The 17495-nt window shown below is 41.6% G+C and overlaps 1 protein-coding gene across 1 annotated transcript; it reads right to left on the minus strand.

The window, feature by feature from the left end:
• Positions 1-273: 273 nt before the first annotated feature.
• LOC128737238 (uncharacterized) lies at positions 274-12408 on the minus strand. The gene is made up of 5 exons (XM_053831836.1): positions 11645-12408; positions 11484-11569; positions 10565-10672; positions 1589-1668; positions 274-1447 (listed from the first exon to the last, which is right to left on the minus strand). The coding sequence occupies exons 1-5, from the start codon at positions 11687-11689 to the stop codon at positions 306-308; spliced, it is 1461 nt and encodes a 486-aa protein (XP_053687811.1). The 5' UTR covers positions 11690-12408; the 3' UTR covers positions 274-305.
• Positions 12409-17495: the final 5087 nt, after the last annotated feature.

Here is a 17495-nt window from a genome sequence, read left to right on the forward strand (position 1 = left end):
CTTGCTGTTACATAGGGAAACTACGTTACGTATCATCCTACTTAATCATATGTACATCGATGAATAATCGTTAAATTCGTTCAATTCACAAGCTAGCCAACAATTTGCACACTTTCAGACACGATATCACCTGTTCATCGCACGAGAAATCAAAATATTCAATAAAGTTGTTTGTACTGTATCGAAAATAAGTTGTGTTCTTTTTGTTCCACTCCAAAGAAATCCATAACTCGTATTTTATTAAAAAAAAACTCATCTAATAAAATCCTGAAAACAAGTACATTTCACAATCTAGTCCGTATAAACTAAACCATCGTATTCAGTCCAATGATTGGCTGACTTTTGCTTCTCACTCGGTCGTCCCACTTGCGGGCGGCATTCGCAACGTAACCGCGTTTGATCGGAACGTCCGGTTCGTCAGTTGATTGTGGCTGCCTCGGTTGCTGCTGCGATTGTTGGGGTTTTGGTTGCACCTGATGCTGCTGCTGCTGCTGAGGATGTTGTGCTAGCTGCTGTTGTTGTGGTTGCTGTGGTTGCTGCTGCTGCTGTCGTCCCTGTTGTGGATACCCCGGTCGCTTCGGTGGCGAACCCCGCTGGGAACAGCGACAACTACAGCTAGAGCCGGAACCGGATTCTTGCATAGTCGCCGGGGCAGTAATCGGTTTCGCCGGTGGTGGAGGTCTTGGCCGGCTGGTAATCTGCACCACTTCCACTTCGTTGTCATATTTATCAGCCGGTACGTATGTGCTTCTTCGTGAAGGGGAAATTTCGTCTACGAACGATTCATTATCGTGGTAGGATGGTGCCTTAGGGGATGATTGTGTGGAGTGTAGCTGCTGTCGGCTGGAGTACGGTCCAGCATCGCGATATTCCCTTCGATCGCGGAAGTCGTACCGAGGTAGGTATTGAATTTCTTTACCGGCAATCCGTCGACTCTCTTCGGGGGCTCGCACATGAGCGAACACCGGAGTCTGAACCGATGGAAGTACCTTGCGTTCGACGATAGACTCGACGCTACGTCTTTCAGGTTCGTCCCTCTCGAGGTAGCTGTATCGTCGCTGTTCCGGCCGGTCTCGGTAGCTTTGCCGTACCGGCTCGCGTCGGTCATTATAAGCATGCCCATCAACATGACCATTTTCTTCATAGTACTTTGGCCTATCCGGCCCAATCATATCTCTGTATCGGTCTTTGGATATCAGATAGACCGGCGACTCCGTGTCCGTGGAAACGTCTTTTTTCAACGAATCTTTTTCAACTTCGGTACCTCGAGATACTGCATTCATTGTTGATGCGTCGGTTTGTGTCATGTGTGCGGACATACGGGCCAACGGGTCAGCCAAGTCGATTATAAATAATATCGCAACCAGGAACGATAAACAACCCAAAATGATTGCGTTGTCATGGAGGTCCGGATGTACTTGGTCTATCGAAGCGAAAACCAGGCCGCCTGTGGAAAGAGTGAGGAAACAAACAAAAAAAACGAGAATTAAATCGGATCACGGTCACAACAGTCAAGTGTTGCGCTTGAGTTAAATTCAAAACTATTGGGGAAGGTTCGGCATACTGGTTACAAATCGGCAGTACATACCGGCTGCGAAGAACAATAACGTGCCTAAGGAGAGAACAATCTTCTCGAAAAGGTTTGGTCTTGATTTGGCGTCTACACATCTGAAAAGGAGTGAAAAAATAGATATTGAATTCTTGTCTTTACCTTTGTTTCTTAATAGGTATCGCTATTGAATTATAACAAACAAATTTCATTTTGTAACCTATTTGTATGTATAACCAAAGTATGAAATCGTGAAAACAGAAAATTAAACAAAAAATCAGAGGGGTTGTGTACAAGGCACGACCGCATAGGTGACGCAGGACTACGTAAGCTTCTTTGTAGTGATAGTAGCATGTATCCATGCATGTAATAATTCGATTCTTCATGTATACATGTATACATGGTTTATAAAGCAAATATAGGATTTGAACAGGCTGCAGAAAATTGAGAAAAAGGCAGAGGTTGAGAAAATTCGATTTTTTTAAATGAATATTAATAGCACCTCAACTCTCAATTCAACATCAAACACTATATTTACAGTCAGTCTACACTCGTGGGTCATTTTAGCTTCAGCTGCTAATTTCCGTTTAAATATCACCGAATGGTTGACCAAATTATTAGTGGTGCTTATGAATAATAATTTTATCAATCAGTTAGCATAATATTCATGCATTAATAAACAGATAAAGCTAAAATAGCCCATAATTCTGGCATTAGTTTTCAGAACGTCGCATAATCAACCCTTTTGCACGGATTACGCGACGTTCTGAAAACTAAAGCCAGAATATGGTAAATGGTTGAATAATGCGCTCCAGAACTACCACGAAGTTCCACAGCCCCTTATTCAGCAATTTCTATCTCTACCTCCTCGTGATACCATCCGGGCTGCGTTCCTTAGTGGCAATCGGACAACCGGTGAAAACTAGGGTCGTATCTCGTATGCGGACAGAGAAGGGGGCACTCATGCTAAGGCTGAATGTCAACGCTCCGACTGCAAGACGGTTCTTGTAGGACGTAAGACGTAAGACTACTAAGAACCAAAGCAGAGGATCCAAAGCCCCTCAAGGAGGATGGTTTTAATAGCTGTTATGCATGGCTATTATGTAAAAACTTGAATGGATAAACCCCTAATCCAAAGTGTGACGCGTCCCGTGCCGAGGGATGAATGGTGGAGGGGGTTCTATAAATTCTCTCGCCGCTACGAAGTCTATGGAGTACCAGGGGTTCTCCACAGTAATTTGCCATTGCTGCATCAAGCCGGTCACTGATTCAGTGGACTATTTCTTACCGTGCATGGTCTCTCTTCCGAAAAACAAAGGAACGAATGAGGTGGAAAGGAGAATAGGGGAGGAACAGGACTTGAACGATGCACTAGCAGATGTTCAGTCCGGATCCTCGTCTATACTCAACACGCCGACTCGTTGTGAGTCGACAAACGAAGATGTGGCTCCAACTCTCTACTCACGGGTCGAGAATCACTCTGCCTGATCTCTGACTGTGTGTTGGAGGGTGGGCCGAAACAAAAGGAGAGCCGAACAGTTATGGCCAGTAGGATCGCTCAAACAATCTAAAAATACTAGGTTGACCCGTCGTGGCTAGCCACGATACCAAAACCTTTGGAAATATAATATGGTTTACAGTTCAGTGGCACGTAAAATTTATAAGTGAAACAGCTCTCAAATTGGCAACCTTCTATTAATTAAAACACATGTAGGGTAAGGAACGAGTTAAGCAGTGTTACCTATTTTAATCAGTTGAACATAAGTGATCCGTAAATGCACTTTTTTATTCATATTTTCAAAATCTTTTGATAGGACTCTTCACAAATCACTTAACCATACATTCGACTCACACAAACACAATTTACTGGGTTTCCGACAAGAAATATGATGAATTAAAAATTGTTGTCCAAAAACGTACATTTTTCAGCTGCTCTTCAGCAATCGCCACCTCGCTACTAACGAATTCATCAAATTTTCAGCACTGATTACAACCACTCTGAAAGTCAAGCACTCAATTGTCACATACCATATTATTCAGTCTCTTTTTTCTATTATCTAAGGCTTTGTCACTAGCCGAAAGTTTTATTATTTTCTAACAAAACTGAAAACAAATTCTGAATTGACGGAACCTGTTCACCACTAGCAGCAGCAGCAGCACAACTGATGAACTATCGTGTTGTGTTCGGTTCTGGAAATAAGAATTTTAAGTTTGAAATTAACTGAAACCTCCTATGGTGAAAACGTGGTTCAATACTTTCAAGAGAAATGTATGTTCATAATTAATTTTTCTTTATTAAAAACAACACAAAAGACAGCTTTTTCAATAATTTTCGAAGATTTTCTCAGTGATTTAATAAAGCAACGATGTGTTTCAATGTTATTTGCTTTGAAAACACTGTTCTGAGTCGATCCGACTGCTACTGCGTTTGTACTGCTATGTTTACCTCTTTTGTTCTCCCACCATCCTTATGAACAGCGAGTGAGACGTCAAACTCGCAGTTTCCCATAAGAACACCAGAGAATAAAAGAGACGACGAATACCGTTTGCCGAACGGTGCGGTGAGTGTATGCCCCGATAAACAATTTAGACAGATGGCATTTTACGCATCAATACCGATACGCTATACCGATTACGCATCAGATGCCGATTAGTAGGTCGCGGATAGGAACGCAAACTTACTGAATAGGGGGAAAAGTTCGAGGGATTTTTTAAGGGGACGTAAAAAAATTCAGATTTCAGGATTGCTTTAAAAAGCACCTTCGGGGTGAAAATGGGTTCGGTCTGTTCAAAATTAGTTCAGCCGCTCCAACTTTTAAAGCGAAAAATCAAAAGTTTAGCTCAACAATAGTGTCTTCCAGTGGTAACAGCTTGAAGAACTAAAGATAGCAAGAAGATTGGTATGCTGATATCCCCCACTTAGTCAACCCATCGCTTGTAATAAGGTAAAACAATCAGTGACCCGCTTAGACTGCTTAAAACTAGTTCTTTACCCTATAAGCAGTAAATCAATCGTTTATTAGCATCCCTGGCGTTTTATAGTGCAGGTTGCTGCTTATCAGCCTTTTGACTGCATAACTGTTGTAAGTTGGCATCCACAATTCTATTTAAATTCTTCTTGTCGGTAACTAGCTGCAAATAAGCATTGTCAGCACTATAAGAGGGCTAGCAGTAAAGTAGCCGCATATTTTTCCAAAATAGCATTTGAGTAGCATTTAAGGCAACTTAAATGCTTATAGGATTGCATTTGAATTGCATTGGAAATGCTTATTGGTTACCTGGGTAGCGACGCCCAAGTAAAAAATTTAAGTTTTGTTATACTCTCCAGATAACTATCAACACCAAGTTTATAAAACTGCTAATAAAACCGAGAGATCCACACAACTGACAGCAGCTATAAAACCGTTATACTGCCAAGTAAATTACTCTTCAGAAGGTTTTCAAACCCTCTTTAAAGGTAAGGTTATAAGCTCAAACAGTTTTTTTACGCTCAGCTGAAAGCAGGTATTAGGCCGCCTATGCTTCTTGCTGCTTGACAGCCATTTAATTACTTGACATAATTTGACATAATCTGATGAAGGTTTTCGCTTTGTTCTACAAAGTTACAAAACATAAAGCTGGCTCTGATAAACCAATCTGCCAGCTTTGTTAACTTGAAAATATATAGCCGTGAACAGAAAAGTTAAAGTTTTATCGTTCGATCATCCTGTCCCTTGTTTGTCTAGCACATAAGCTATTGATTGACTTGACAAAATAATTGAAATTGGCACTCTCGACGACAGTGGTAAATGTCATTGAATGTAGGGGGAAGTTGTCTGTGCTCGGACACGTTAGGTTTTTAAGATAAAACACAAAAAATACCGGCTTTCTTACCTCTATTTACACTTTAATATAGAGAGAAACAATAATAAAGACTGTATCGAAAAGTAATTAGCAACTTTTAAAATGATTTTACTCAAAAATGGGTGAAGTAATTTTTCTGTGCGTGCAAGCAAAAGGTTGCTTGAATATCTAAAAAAAGTTGTGCAATCGATTTGCTTCGATTATTTTTTTACTTTTCGCTATGCCTCGGATTGATTTTGTAATCAGAAAAATAAATTCTGCACAGTTGGTGCACTGAAAACGGCGTTTTCTATCAACCAAATCGCAAAACGGTTTAAAGTGTACCACACAAGCGTAAAAATATCAACGATAAATAAGGAAAAGAGTTCCTTGAAGGATCTGCCTCGTTCTGGAAGAAAACCTGGTTCCAGTTAGCCCCCGGTAGATTCTGAAGTAGTAACTCATATTAAACGACACCGATCGGTAACAACGTCTTATTTGGCTAAAATACTTGTGTAAAATACGGCTAAGCATTGCGATAATTCAGTGAATCAAAGTCTGGAACTCCGTAATGACATACAAGAATCAGAGGGCATCTAAGAAATCCGGAGAGCAATAATCTCGAGACTAAATAAGGGCACGGTAACTATAAACGGATAACAGACAACCGCAGCAAGTGCCTCTATATGGACGACGAAACTTACGTCAAACAGAATTCAAAAGCGCTTCCAGGGCCGAAATTGTATACGGAATCGGCGGACGAGGTGGTGGACGATACCGACAGCACGATTGCGCTGGAAAAGTTTGGACAGAAGGTTTTAGTATGGTATGCTTTTTGCAAGCGAGTGGTCGTGGGTTCGAATCTTAGTAGAATCAAGCCATTCTCGATGTCAAGTGACTTTAGCATGGGTTTATTCTCAGGCCCCTCCATTTACCCTTCCTTCGTGCTGAATTCTATATTTACCCTCTGAAGCCTCTTAACAGTGCAAATGTCCCTCCTATAGTTAAGTGTACTGGTCAGAGGTACGAATGAGTCCTCGCCAGGGACGGCTATAATATGGGATAGTGCTGGCAGCGAGGAATAAGTGGGTAAAGTAGATTAAGCTTTGAAGGAAGGGTAAACCCCAATACACGCAAGCACGCATAAAATTTAATAAGCATATCGCTCACTCAATAGCGATTATAGCAAAAAGAAATGCAGTGCAGGTCATACAGCAAACACCCGGGCGATATTACAATAGATCAACTATACTGGTCGCAGTAATGAGTCCACACATGGAAAAAAAAATGGTATGCTTTTTGTACTAGAGATGGTCGGGTTTCATATTTTCCAAGCCCGAACCCGACCCGGGCCCGAAAATTTTTTTGCTGTCAAACCCGGACCCGACCCGAACCCGAATTTTTATTTTCTGTCAAACCCGAGCCCGACCCGAACCCGAAATTTTATTTTCAGTCAAACCCGAACCCGACCCGAACCCGGATTTATTTTTTTCGCTAAGCCCGAACCCGACCCGAACTCGATTGTTTTTTTCAGCCAAACCAAAACCCGATCCGAACCCGAATTTTTATTTTATGTTAAATTTGATCCCGCCCTGATCTTGAATTTTATATTAATTTTCATAAAACTCACACCTCGATTTAAATCTCGGCAGATTTCTTTTCGTATTCTCTATAACGTTCGAGCTCTAAAATTCATTTGAAATTTTAGGTTTTTTTCACCCTTCTATTTCTTTTGGAACTGAATTGAAAATTCAAAAAAATTAAAGTATACACTAGAATCGTTTCTTTTACTTTTCGCGGGAATATCTCTTAAGTTTTCTATGCAACATGTAAAAAGCGAAAAGAAAAATTTACAGGAGAAATTATTTTGAAATGCTTGGATCTTGTTTCATTATGTTATACCGGTATCTAATAACCGAAAGCTAGTTCTTAGTCTTCTAAAGGACCAGCACCTTAGTTTAAAGGTAGCAAACACAAAAGGGATTGATTTTAACACTAAACATACCGACTTCACTCTACGAATATTTTTCGCGACAAGACCGGAAATCCCGCGATTATCAATAGATTAGCGTTAATATATTTCTCGATAAAAACAGAAATAGTAGAGGACCAAACTTTGTATTATGTTTTAAATATATTTTCTAATAAAAGGAGAATTGTGTTATAATGTCGTGAAAATGAACTAAAAAAGCAATGGGTGAAATGACCCCTTCTCGGCAGAGCTGCCATAAATACAGATATTTGTGCATGCATAAATTTGGGACGCTACCATTTTCTCCGGATTATTTTATTTTCTCGATCTAACTTTTAAATAACATAAATAGTTTATGAAGTACTTTAAAATTCAGGAACATTAGTAGAGCCAGAAATCACAGCAAGTGAAATAATTGATGGGTCCCAAATTTATGCATGCACAAATATCTGTATTTGTGGCAGCTCTGCTTCACGGTATATTTAGTGTGAAAGACAGCTAAACTTACAACTATTCCGAGGTACGAAACTTTTTAGAAATCGAAATAGAAACCAATAATTTATGATAGCAGACAATTCTAGTCTTCTGTCAGTCCACCCAATCACTAGTTTGGCCGCAGTTATGACATGATCCAACTAACGAATTCTGCAATATATAACTTTTGGTCTAAACTCGATCTAAATCTGAAAACACTAAAGCGTCTAAAAAGCAACCAGTCCAGTGTAGCTGATATCTAAGCCATACTAAATATCATTAAAGTGCTGCTTATTTTATTATGTTAAAATAATACTTTTACAAGAACTGAATGTGGAGATGGTTCGATTTCTCATTACCCAAACCCGAAACCCGGACTTATTTTTTTCGCTGAGCCCGAACCCGACCCGAACCCGAATATTTTTTTTTGGTCAAACCCGAACCCGACCCGAACCCGACACCTGGTAAAAGTGTCAAGCCCGAACCCGACCCGAACCCGACGGGTTCCAGAGCTCTGACCAATGGAACGTTACTGGTCGATTGTGAAAAGGATCTTCAGGAGGGAAGGAACAGTTTCCCAAAGCATGGAGAAATGCAAGAAAAATTTACCAGCAGCATCCAGGAAATGCACAAAAGCTAGTGTGCAGAATTTGCTGGGAGGAGTTTCACCATAAGTGCGCTCATTCTTTAGAACCTAATATTTTGACTAATGTAAGCCATGTTATTGTTTCAAGTCGTACTGATCTTCAATAAGCCGAAAACGAAAATTGAAAAAACAATCGTATTTCATTTTTATTCACGGATAGGTGTTGCTAAAGACTTTTCGATACAGTCCTTATAAGCAAACAAATACAAAGCAACAAAATTTGCGCTGCAAAGTTGATTTTGAAAGTAGATAGTATTTTGGGTACAAATTAGCTCAAATCGAAAGCTGTTTCTATGCTCAGACTGATCTTTTAAAACTAGCATCAATAGAAGAAAAAGATCTTAGAACAATTTAAAACTCCAGCGCAGACCTTGTAACTCCAGTCCTGGTAGGTTTGCTGTATAAAAGTTGAATAAAGTTCTATTCGCATAAATTTTTTGTTGAGAGTGCTGATAATGTGGAATGCAAAAATGTACGCGGCAACTGCATTTACAAAGCATAACGATAGGTTGACATTTTTGCTGATGTTTTACTGCAATTTTTCTGCTTTTTTCTACGTTTTGCATTGCTTAACTAGTTTATTTTACATAGGAATCAAAGATATAGCAATTCTAGATAAAGTAAGTATATTTTGCTAATTACTTTACTGTCCGGTCATAGAGGACAGGTTGGTTTCCGGCCATAGAGGACACGACACAGTTTCAAAAAATTGAGTTTTTTCCTCAAAATCTTATATTTTCATGTCAAATTTAAACTGTTTCGAACAAAGAACTTTATCAAGCCAACGTTCAGAAGTATTGCATCTTTTATTCATTAAAAACGTTTGCAACTGCACTTATATGAAATTTACTCGATTTCTTTGTTTTAATGGTTGAACCGTATGACAGTTCGCATTTGTTTACCTTTTGAAACAAACACGTCATAATTGGGACACCATAAAATCTTGCAATTTACTATTGTTCCATGCTTTCCGAATATTTTTATCAATCTTCGTTTTTGATAAATCTTAGTGTCCGACCGTAGAGGCTGTTCGGCCATAGATGACTTCCCCCTACTCATATTTCAAAAGTCAAGTCAAAATAACAGAATTTATTAAGTATTTATTCAACATCATTTGTTGATGTGTAAGTATGATGTGCATTCGAGGGAACATCAATAACCTAGTGATAGGATAGGTACTTTCCTTGAGCAATGTAACGTTTATCGACCCGGTTACATACTTATGGTCTGCACCTAATAAAATTATTGGGAAATTTTCCCTACTTTTATGTAGTTGAATGACTACAACATTTATGTTATAAAATCGATAAAGCATGACATCTGGCAAGCAATAATAATGTTGTATGGGCAGACCCTACATATGTTCATTACTGTTCCCAACACATTTGGACCAATATGCAGTGTCAAGCATATTGGCCACTAGGTTAATTTTTCATTTTGATGTTTACACAGTTTTCCTTGCTCTTTGTTTCCGACACTACTGTCAAAATAGACATACACCACGCATTATTTCATAGGGCATTATTACACACTTGCGAAGCTACTTGAGGGCTCGATATGGCAGCTGCAAAGCAGTTTTCACGAATGAAGGAAGTGCCACGACAACAACCCATGTTGTTACGGACATGCCTTACCGCCTACAAATACGCAAGAAAAAAAACGCATGTCAGTTCGCGGCAATTTTATACTGCTTGTTTACTTCCCAAACATCGCCAGTCAGTCAGTCAGTGGAGCTAAAGCCAATACTGGACCGACCAGGGTTCAAGCGGAAAAGCGAACTGAGTGTCGCTGTTTGGTGGGAAAACCGAGAATCAAACAAAAAATCGTGCGATTGTCTCTGGCTGACTGCTCGCAGTGCATACATATGTGTATGTGAGGTGTATGTATGCAAAACGGAGGAGATGACGCGGTAGTTCCCCGCCGCCACGCCGTGCGGCGTAGTTTGCGTCCGCATGGTTGCCCTGCCAACTATTCGTCGTTCAAGAGCAAGTGCATGAGAATTTTCCTCTGTTTGTGATTCATTCATATATATACGTACATATGATCGCCACACGTCGGACGTCGCCATTTGGATGCGGTTTAGTACAATTGTAATACTGACCTTGTAATTAGCATGAGTGCGATGACTATCGTGTAGCCGCCGTAGACAATATTGGTAAATGCGTTGCCCCCGGTGCTCCAGGTTACGTTGTGTATCAGACTCCATTCTCTGGAAAGAAAAAGACGAGGAAAATTTGGAAAAGGGTGAGATTAGCCTAAGGTCTCACAGTATCTAATAATGAAAAACTTTAAAATGATATTTAATGCAATGAAATTTTTTAGAATATTTGTTTTTTTTCATGAGTAGATTAGTTATTGATAGTGATTCCCAAAAATAGTCTGACAGACTGAAACCGTTTATGGAGAAGCTACAGAACAAACATGCTTGATTTTTATTTAATTAAAATTTCCAATATTTTGAATATTTATTACAATTACGGCAAATACAGGATTTAACATCTATTATTTTATGTTTACAGATCAAAACGCAAGATTAAGTGAGACATCTTAATAAATAATTGGCGTTGGTTAAAAGCATATTCTTGAACCCAAGTCGCATGTAAGTACTGGATCAGAACAAACTAAGCGTAACCACTAACCGCAAAGCCACAGAAACCACTACTGAAATTAGGTAGCCGACTTATAAAAATGTACATATATACCTATTTTATTCATAGTCCTTAAATATTCCGAAAACATTTTATAATCCAAGTAACCTTAAAGGTTAAATAACAATCTTAAAATGTTTTTATGATCAAAATTAGACACAAAGGGATGAGTGTATTGTTGCCTAGCTATGATTACAAGAACTACACTTTGGAGTTAGGCAAAGCAAACTCTAACTCAGTCTTTCTAACTAGAAATTTCGTTAAAGTTTATCGTACCAACGGTTAGTTTATCCATATTCTATATACCCGGTTAGCTTACAACTACAGAATGATTAATTCCAATCATTCATAGTATGAAATAAAAAATCTTACCTAGACAGCTTTTGATTTCTCACGAACACTCTGCGTGCCTCGTGATCGGTGATTATTTTAGCGATAACACATGCAACACAACCTAGCTGGAATGTAAGGTAATCATTCAGATGAAAATGCCTCGTAAAACTTCCAATTTTTTAAGGTTCACATGCACTTACTAATTCGAGAAATTTAATCACTATTCTGGCAGCTGGTTTAACCATATTTACTTGATTCGATCGTTGCTGTTTTCAAGCAAATTAAACACAACAAAATATAATACTCTAAATGGAAATCTATCGGGTTTACACTTTGTAGCTAGTTAGCGCCTAACTTAAAACTGCTCGTTCGCTTCGTTCGCACCAGTTGACACCAGTTTTTCATCCAAACTCTTCGTAGGGCGGAATGAGTGCACTTTTCATCGTTCTAATCATTCTACCGCACAGGAACCGATAATTTCACTTTCATTTTCCCGCGGTGCATTTCTTATCGCCCGGTTCGAAGCGTTCGTAAAATACTTCCTGCGCAACTATTAGGGCACCGAGGAGGAGGACAGACACCAAACTGTTCGATTTTTCGCCCGAGGTTTCGCGACGTTCTGTTCCGTTCCGTTCCGTTCAGCAGCTAAACAATAAATAATTTTCCTTGCGCCGTTTGACGCTTTCCGCGCAACTACTCGGCGGCTCGGCTTCTTTGGCAGGTTGACTTACCCGAACTGAGCCAGCGCCAACAGCGGAGGGGCAGCCGGAGGGTTGACTTTGTCCGGGCGGTTGATAGTTATCAAAGACTCGGAACAATACACCTTTTCACGCGTTTCGGTTTGCTGTGCACTCGCGAGGTATTTACGTTTTTAAATTCAGGCCCATACGTGAACCGAGCCGCATCTAAACGGCTAAAATGTACATACCGATGGAGTTGTAACTATTTATCGCTGCATGGGGTTGCCTCGGTAGAAAATGGTTAGAAAAACAGTTGAAGAAATGCAAAAGTTTAGGAGGAACCTAAAGGTTGTACCCTGGCTGACTTCACTACTTCGCTAGTTTAAAGTTGTATGAATGGATTCTATTCTGCACTGCAAATTCTAATGGAAGGCTAAGTGAGCAATGCTAATTACTGAGGTACTACAGAATTCAAATACTTGTATGTGTTTCACACAAGTCAGAACTTTTAATGTAGCAGTTTAGCCTGTTTTATGTGTGGAACAACAAGCCTGTAGGTAATTGATAATTGAATGCTTTTACTAGACAATATGAATCTGAGTCGTTTGAAAAACTGGAATTGTGATCAGTTTTTCAGCTGATAAAATGACGTGCGATGTCGTAAAGCAATGAATAGAATGCAATCCTGTCTCAAGAGCTTTTTAGATAAAAATTGAAATTCATTTCAACATTCATGCACCATTCATGCGTTCACCGAAGGAATTCAAACAGTCATCCCAAATACCACTTCCGTAGGTAGGAGGCGAACACATTGCAATAATTAATATTTCAGTGCGAATTTAGTAAACGAATGTAATCTCCAAAGTAGTAGTTTAATCGTCGTCGTCGTCGTCGCCAGCAGCTTTTAACCTGGTCGAGCTACCTTGTACAATAAACCCCTGGTTGCTGGCGCTGGTGGGGTTGTTGAAGTGAACTGTTTCGTCGCACTATCTTTGGCATCCTTATGACGTGTCCGGCTCCACCGTACCTTACCGACTTTCGCCAGATGTATGATGGGAATCTGCAGTGCCTGTAGGTCGTGATTCATACGCCTGCGCAACTCTTCGCTTTCCGTTTGTACTCCACCAAATATCGTCCGCAGCACCATTCGCTCAAAAACGACAGCAGTGTGTAGGTTCTCCTTGAGCAGTGTCACAGCTTTAAGTCCATAAAGAACTACCGGTCTGTTAAGGGCTTTGTACATTGTCAACTCCGTACGGCGGCATGCCCTTCTTAATTGTAGTGTTTGGCAAAAACAAAGGTGGCTTCATTTCCCACTTGAATGCACCGCTGAATTTCCTTACTAGTGATGTTTTTCGCGGTCACCGCACCGGCGATCCCAATTCTACGAATTCATCTACCACTTCTGGTTCATCACCATCGACGGCTCCATCCGTGGGAGGCGCGTGTTTGTTTCCTTTAAGCCTCTTCCTTTCAAGTATCCTCCATGATATCAAAGTCATCTGCAAAGACTAGGAGTTGACTGTAAAGACTAGGAGTTGACTACCGTTGGTGAAAATCGTACTTCCCGTTTCGTAGCCCATTCATCGGATCACCTGCTCAAGAGCGATGTTGAACAGTACGCAGGATAAGCCGTCACCTTGTCTTAACCCTCGCCGCGTCTCAAAGGGACTCGAGAGTGTCCCCAAGATGCATACGAAACACATCACTCGATCCAATGTAGCTTTGATCAGTTACGTCAGTTTATTTGGTAAACCGTGTCCGTGCCTTATTTGCCATAATTGGTCTCGATCGACTGTATCGTATCCTGCTTTAAAATCAATGAAGATGTAATGCATGGGTATGTCGTACTTCCGACATTTCTGCAAGATCTGTCGAATGATGAAAATCTGGCCCGTAGTGGCGCAAGCCCCTATGAAGCCCGCTTGATAATTTCCTATGAAACCTTATGCTATCGGTGACAGCCGGTGTAACAGGATTTAGAAAAGTACCTTGTAGGGGGCGTTTAGCAGCGTTATTCTGCAATAGTTACAGCAGTTGTGCCGATCACCTTTTCAGTAAATGGGATAAACCGCTGCTTCCATCCATTACTCCAGTAGCTTATACTTCTCTCAAATCTTGGAAATTATCCAGTGTAGAGCCGTTGCCAGCGTTTCTCGGGTATGCTTATGAAGCTCTGCCGGTAGGTGGTACTTACCAGCGGCTTTGTTGGTCTTCAGCAACCCGATTTTTCGTTTGACTTCTTGGAGATCAAGTACTACCGTCCATGGGGCACTCCTAGATTAACTTCCATTTCGCCTCCGTCTGCAACTTCGCCATTGAGATGTTCATCGAAGAATTGCTTCCGCCTGCCGACCACCTCGCGCTCGTTCCTAATTAAATTTCCTTCCTCGTCCCTACTCATATCAGGTTTCGGTGTGTAACCCTTACGAGATTGGTTCACCTACTCTTAAAACCTGAGTGTGCCTGTCCTCCTTTTGACGTTTTTTCTCCTCAAGATTGTGATCAACTGGTTCCTTGCTCGTAAGTAGACTGCCTAATTGCTCGTGGTACCAGTTGGGAAACGAGCAACCTTGGAATCGGGTAACCAACCCTGGTGGAAGTTAAGGTCGTATACTGACAGGGAAGGAGGACTCTTTCAGGCTTCATTGGTCCTCCAGCGAAACAGGGGCTTGCTGCTGCAGGCCTTGCAAGCCACCAGCACGAAAAACTATTAAGCAATTAACGAATAACAAGGAAATTCGGACTGGAACGATCGGAATGGACCCACGCGACGAACACGGACTATGGATTAGAAACTCGGGACGTGGAACTGCCGATCTCTCAACTTCCAAGGGGGCACTCGAGTGCTCTCCGACGTACTGAACAGTTGCCAGTTCGACACCGCAGCGCTGCAGAAGATATGCTGGAAGAGTTCAATGGTATGTACGCTCAAAGTTGGACATATCATCTACCAAAGCTGTGGCAACTCACACGAGCTGGGTACAGCTTTCACAGTGATGGGCGAGATGCGGAAACGAGCGATAGTGTGATCGCCAATGAAACCTCGAATGTACAGGCTGAGAATCAAGGTCCGATTCTTCAACATAAGGATCATCGACCTACACAGTCCTCACCTCAAAAGTACCGATGATGACAAGGATGAATTTTGGGCGCAGTTGGAGAGTGTATACGGCCACTGCCCAAAAAATAATATCAAGATCGTCATCGGGGATTTCAATACTCAGATTAGCCAAGAGAAAGAACACAAACCGGTGATTGTAGGGTTCAGCACAAGCTAGCTGACCAATGAAATGAACCTATGACTTATCGACTTTGCCGCCTCCGAGAACATAACCGTACCTCGTACCTTCTTCCAGCACAGTCTCCTGCACAAATACATTTGGAGGTCACCAAATCAGACAGAATCTCAGATCGACCTCGTTTTGATCGACTGTCGGCACTTCGGACCACTACCTAGTGATGGTTAAGATGCGCCCAGCCCTCTCCGTTGTGAACAACATTAGGTACCGACGCTAGCCTCGGTTAGATTTCGCGCGGCTGAAGTAGCCAGACGTCGCCGCAAACTACGCGCACTCACTCGAAACTACGCTGCCAGAAGAGGACGAGCTAGACGAAACCCCTCTCGAGCACTGTTGGAACACCAGCAAAACAGCCATTAGCAGTGTAGTGGAGAGAGTTTGACTATGATTGTAGGATGGGTGAGGACTAGGAGAACGCTGCTCAATCCTGTAAAGGCTTTGTGCCGCGAGCCAATACGTGTCGGGATAAGAATGACAGTATTTGGACGGACGATCGTTAAGTGACCGATAGGTGGAGCAGCACTTCGACGAAAACCGCTCAGGCGGTGGGAAAAGCGATTTTGCATCAAACGGGGATTGTTGGCACCTCAGCCCCAACGAAAGGCGAAGTTAAGGTGGCCATCATGCAGCAAAGCAAAGCCATGGGTATAAGCGTCCTGTTGAGAACTTGACCCTTCTTTATCGACAAACTTCGCAGCCGGCTATTAGAGTACAGGACAATTTCGGGGCTAGTACAACGATCCTATTGATTCTATAGCAGCACCTCCCAGCCGAGATTCGAACATACGACGACAGGCTTGTTAGGCCAGCATCATACCCCGAAGCAAACTGGGCAAAGATGCTGTTTGCCTCAAATCCGGAAGGAACAAGACGACTAAGAGCACAGCGAGTAAGATGGTTGTTAGATCAGGTGGAGCGAGATCTGGTGGAGAGTACTCGGTGTCTGAGAAATTTAAGAGCGGTTACCCACAACCGAATTAACTGGAGAAACTTTATTCAACAGGTTTTGTCTTATGACAGCAAACCACTTAATGGAATGAAGCTATTCACCTAGTGCCGCGGAAGCGGGTTTTCCGATGGCCGAGATTTGAAGCGCCTAACTCTTCGGAAGAAAGCAGTACCTCATCCAGTATTAACGCGTAGTTCTTGGCAGACTGTGGGTTATCTAACTGCCTAATATTCAGCCGAGGATGACAGTTTTGGCGTTTCTGGTAAGTGGTTGACAGTTTTGATATATACTAGGTACTAAAAGGTGATGGTCAGAGTCAATATTCGTACCACGTTGCGAACGTATGTTCGTGATGTTAGAGAAGAACCAACCATCTATAAGAACGTGGCCAATCTGGTTGATTCTACGTTTGTCAGGTGATCTCCAGGTGGCTTTATGGAAATATTTGCGTGAGAAAACAGCGATTCGGATTACAAGGGCTCAGGAAGTTGCGCAGTTTTTATATCATTGGCCGTTATCATTCGTGTCGGTGTGCACGCTATGGGGTAATCACCGGATTATACATTTATTCCCTACCGACCTTGACGTTCATATCACTCATGACGATCTTGATGTACCGTTGCAAGCAGCTGTCGTATGTTACCTCCAGCCTCGCGTAGAACACTTCCTTCTCATCGTCGAGTCTACCTTCGTGCAGACAGTGCATGTTGGTGATGCTGTAATCGAAGAAACGGTCCTTTATCCTCAATAGGCACATTCTCTCGTTGATCGCTTTCCAATCACTCCCGCGATCCCGCATTCTGCCCAAAACTACAAAGCACGTTTCCAGTGCGTTGGTAGTGCCACAGCTCTGGTAAAATTGAGAATTCTGCCGCGGATCTTCCAAACCTACTCTTCTTTACGACAGAATTGCTGCAGAACTATGATGCCGAGTTTACGGAGTTTAAGTCGAGTTTTAGATCGAGCTGTAGCCACCACGTATTTTCGGTGACTAGACTAGAAATAGTAATATGGATCTGCGTAACTACTAGCAATCAACATTCAATGAGTTCAATAATGTTGTGATCCGATAACCTAGAAGAAATTTGAGAGTATTTAGAGCACATAAACGTACTAACTT

The sequence above is a fragment of the Sabethes cyaneus genome, chromosome 2 (assembly GCF_943734655.1).
Source record: "Sabethes cyaneus chromosome 2, idSabCyanKW18_F2, whole genome shotgun sequence".
NCBI classification, from domain to species: domain Eukaryota; kingdom Metazoa; phylum Arthropoda; class Insecta; order Diptera; family Culicidae; genus Sabethes; species Sabethes cyaneus.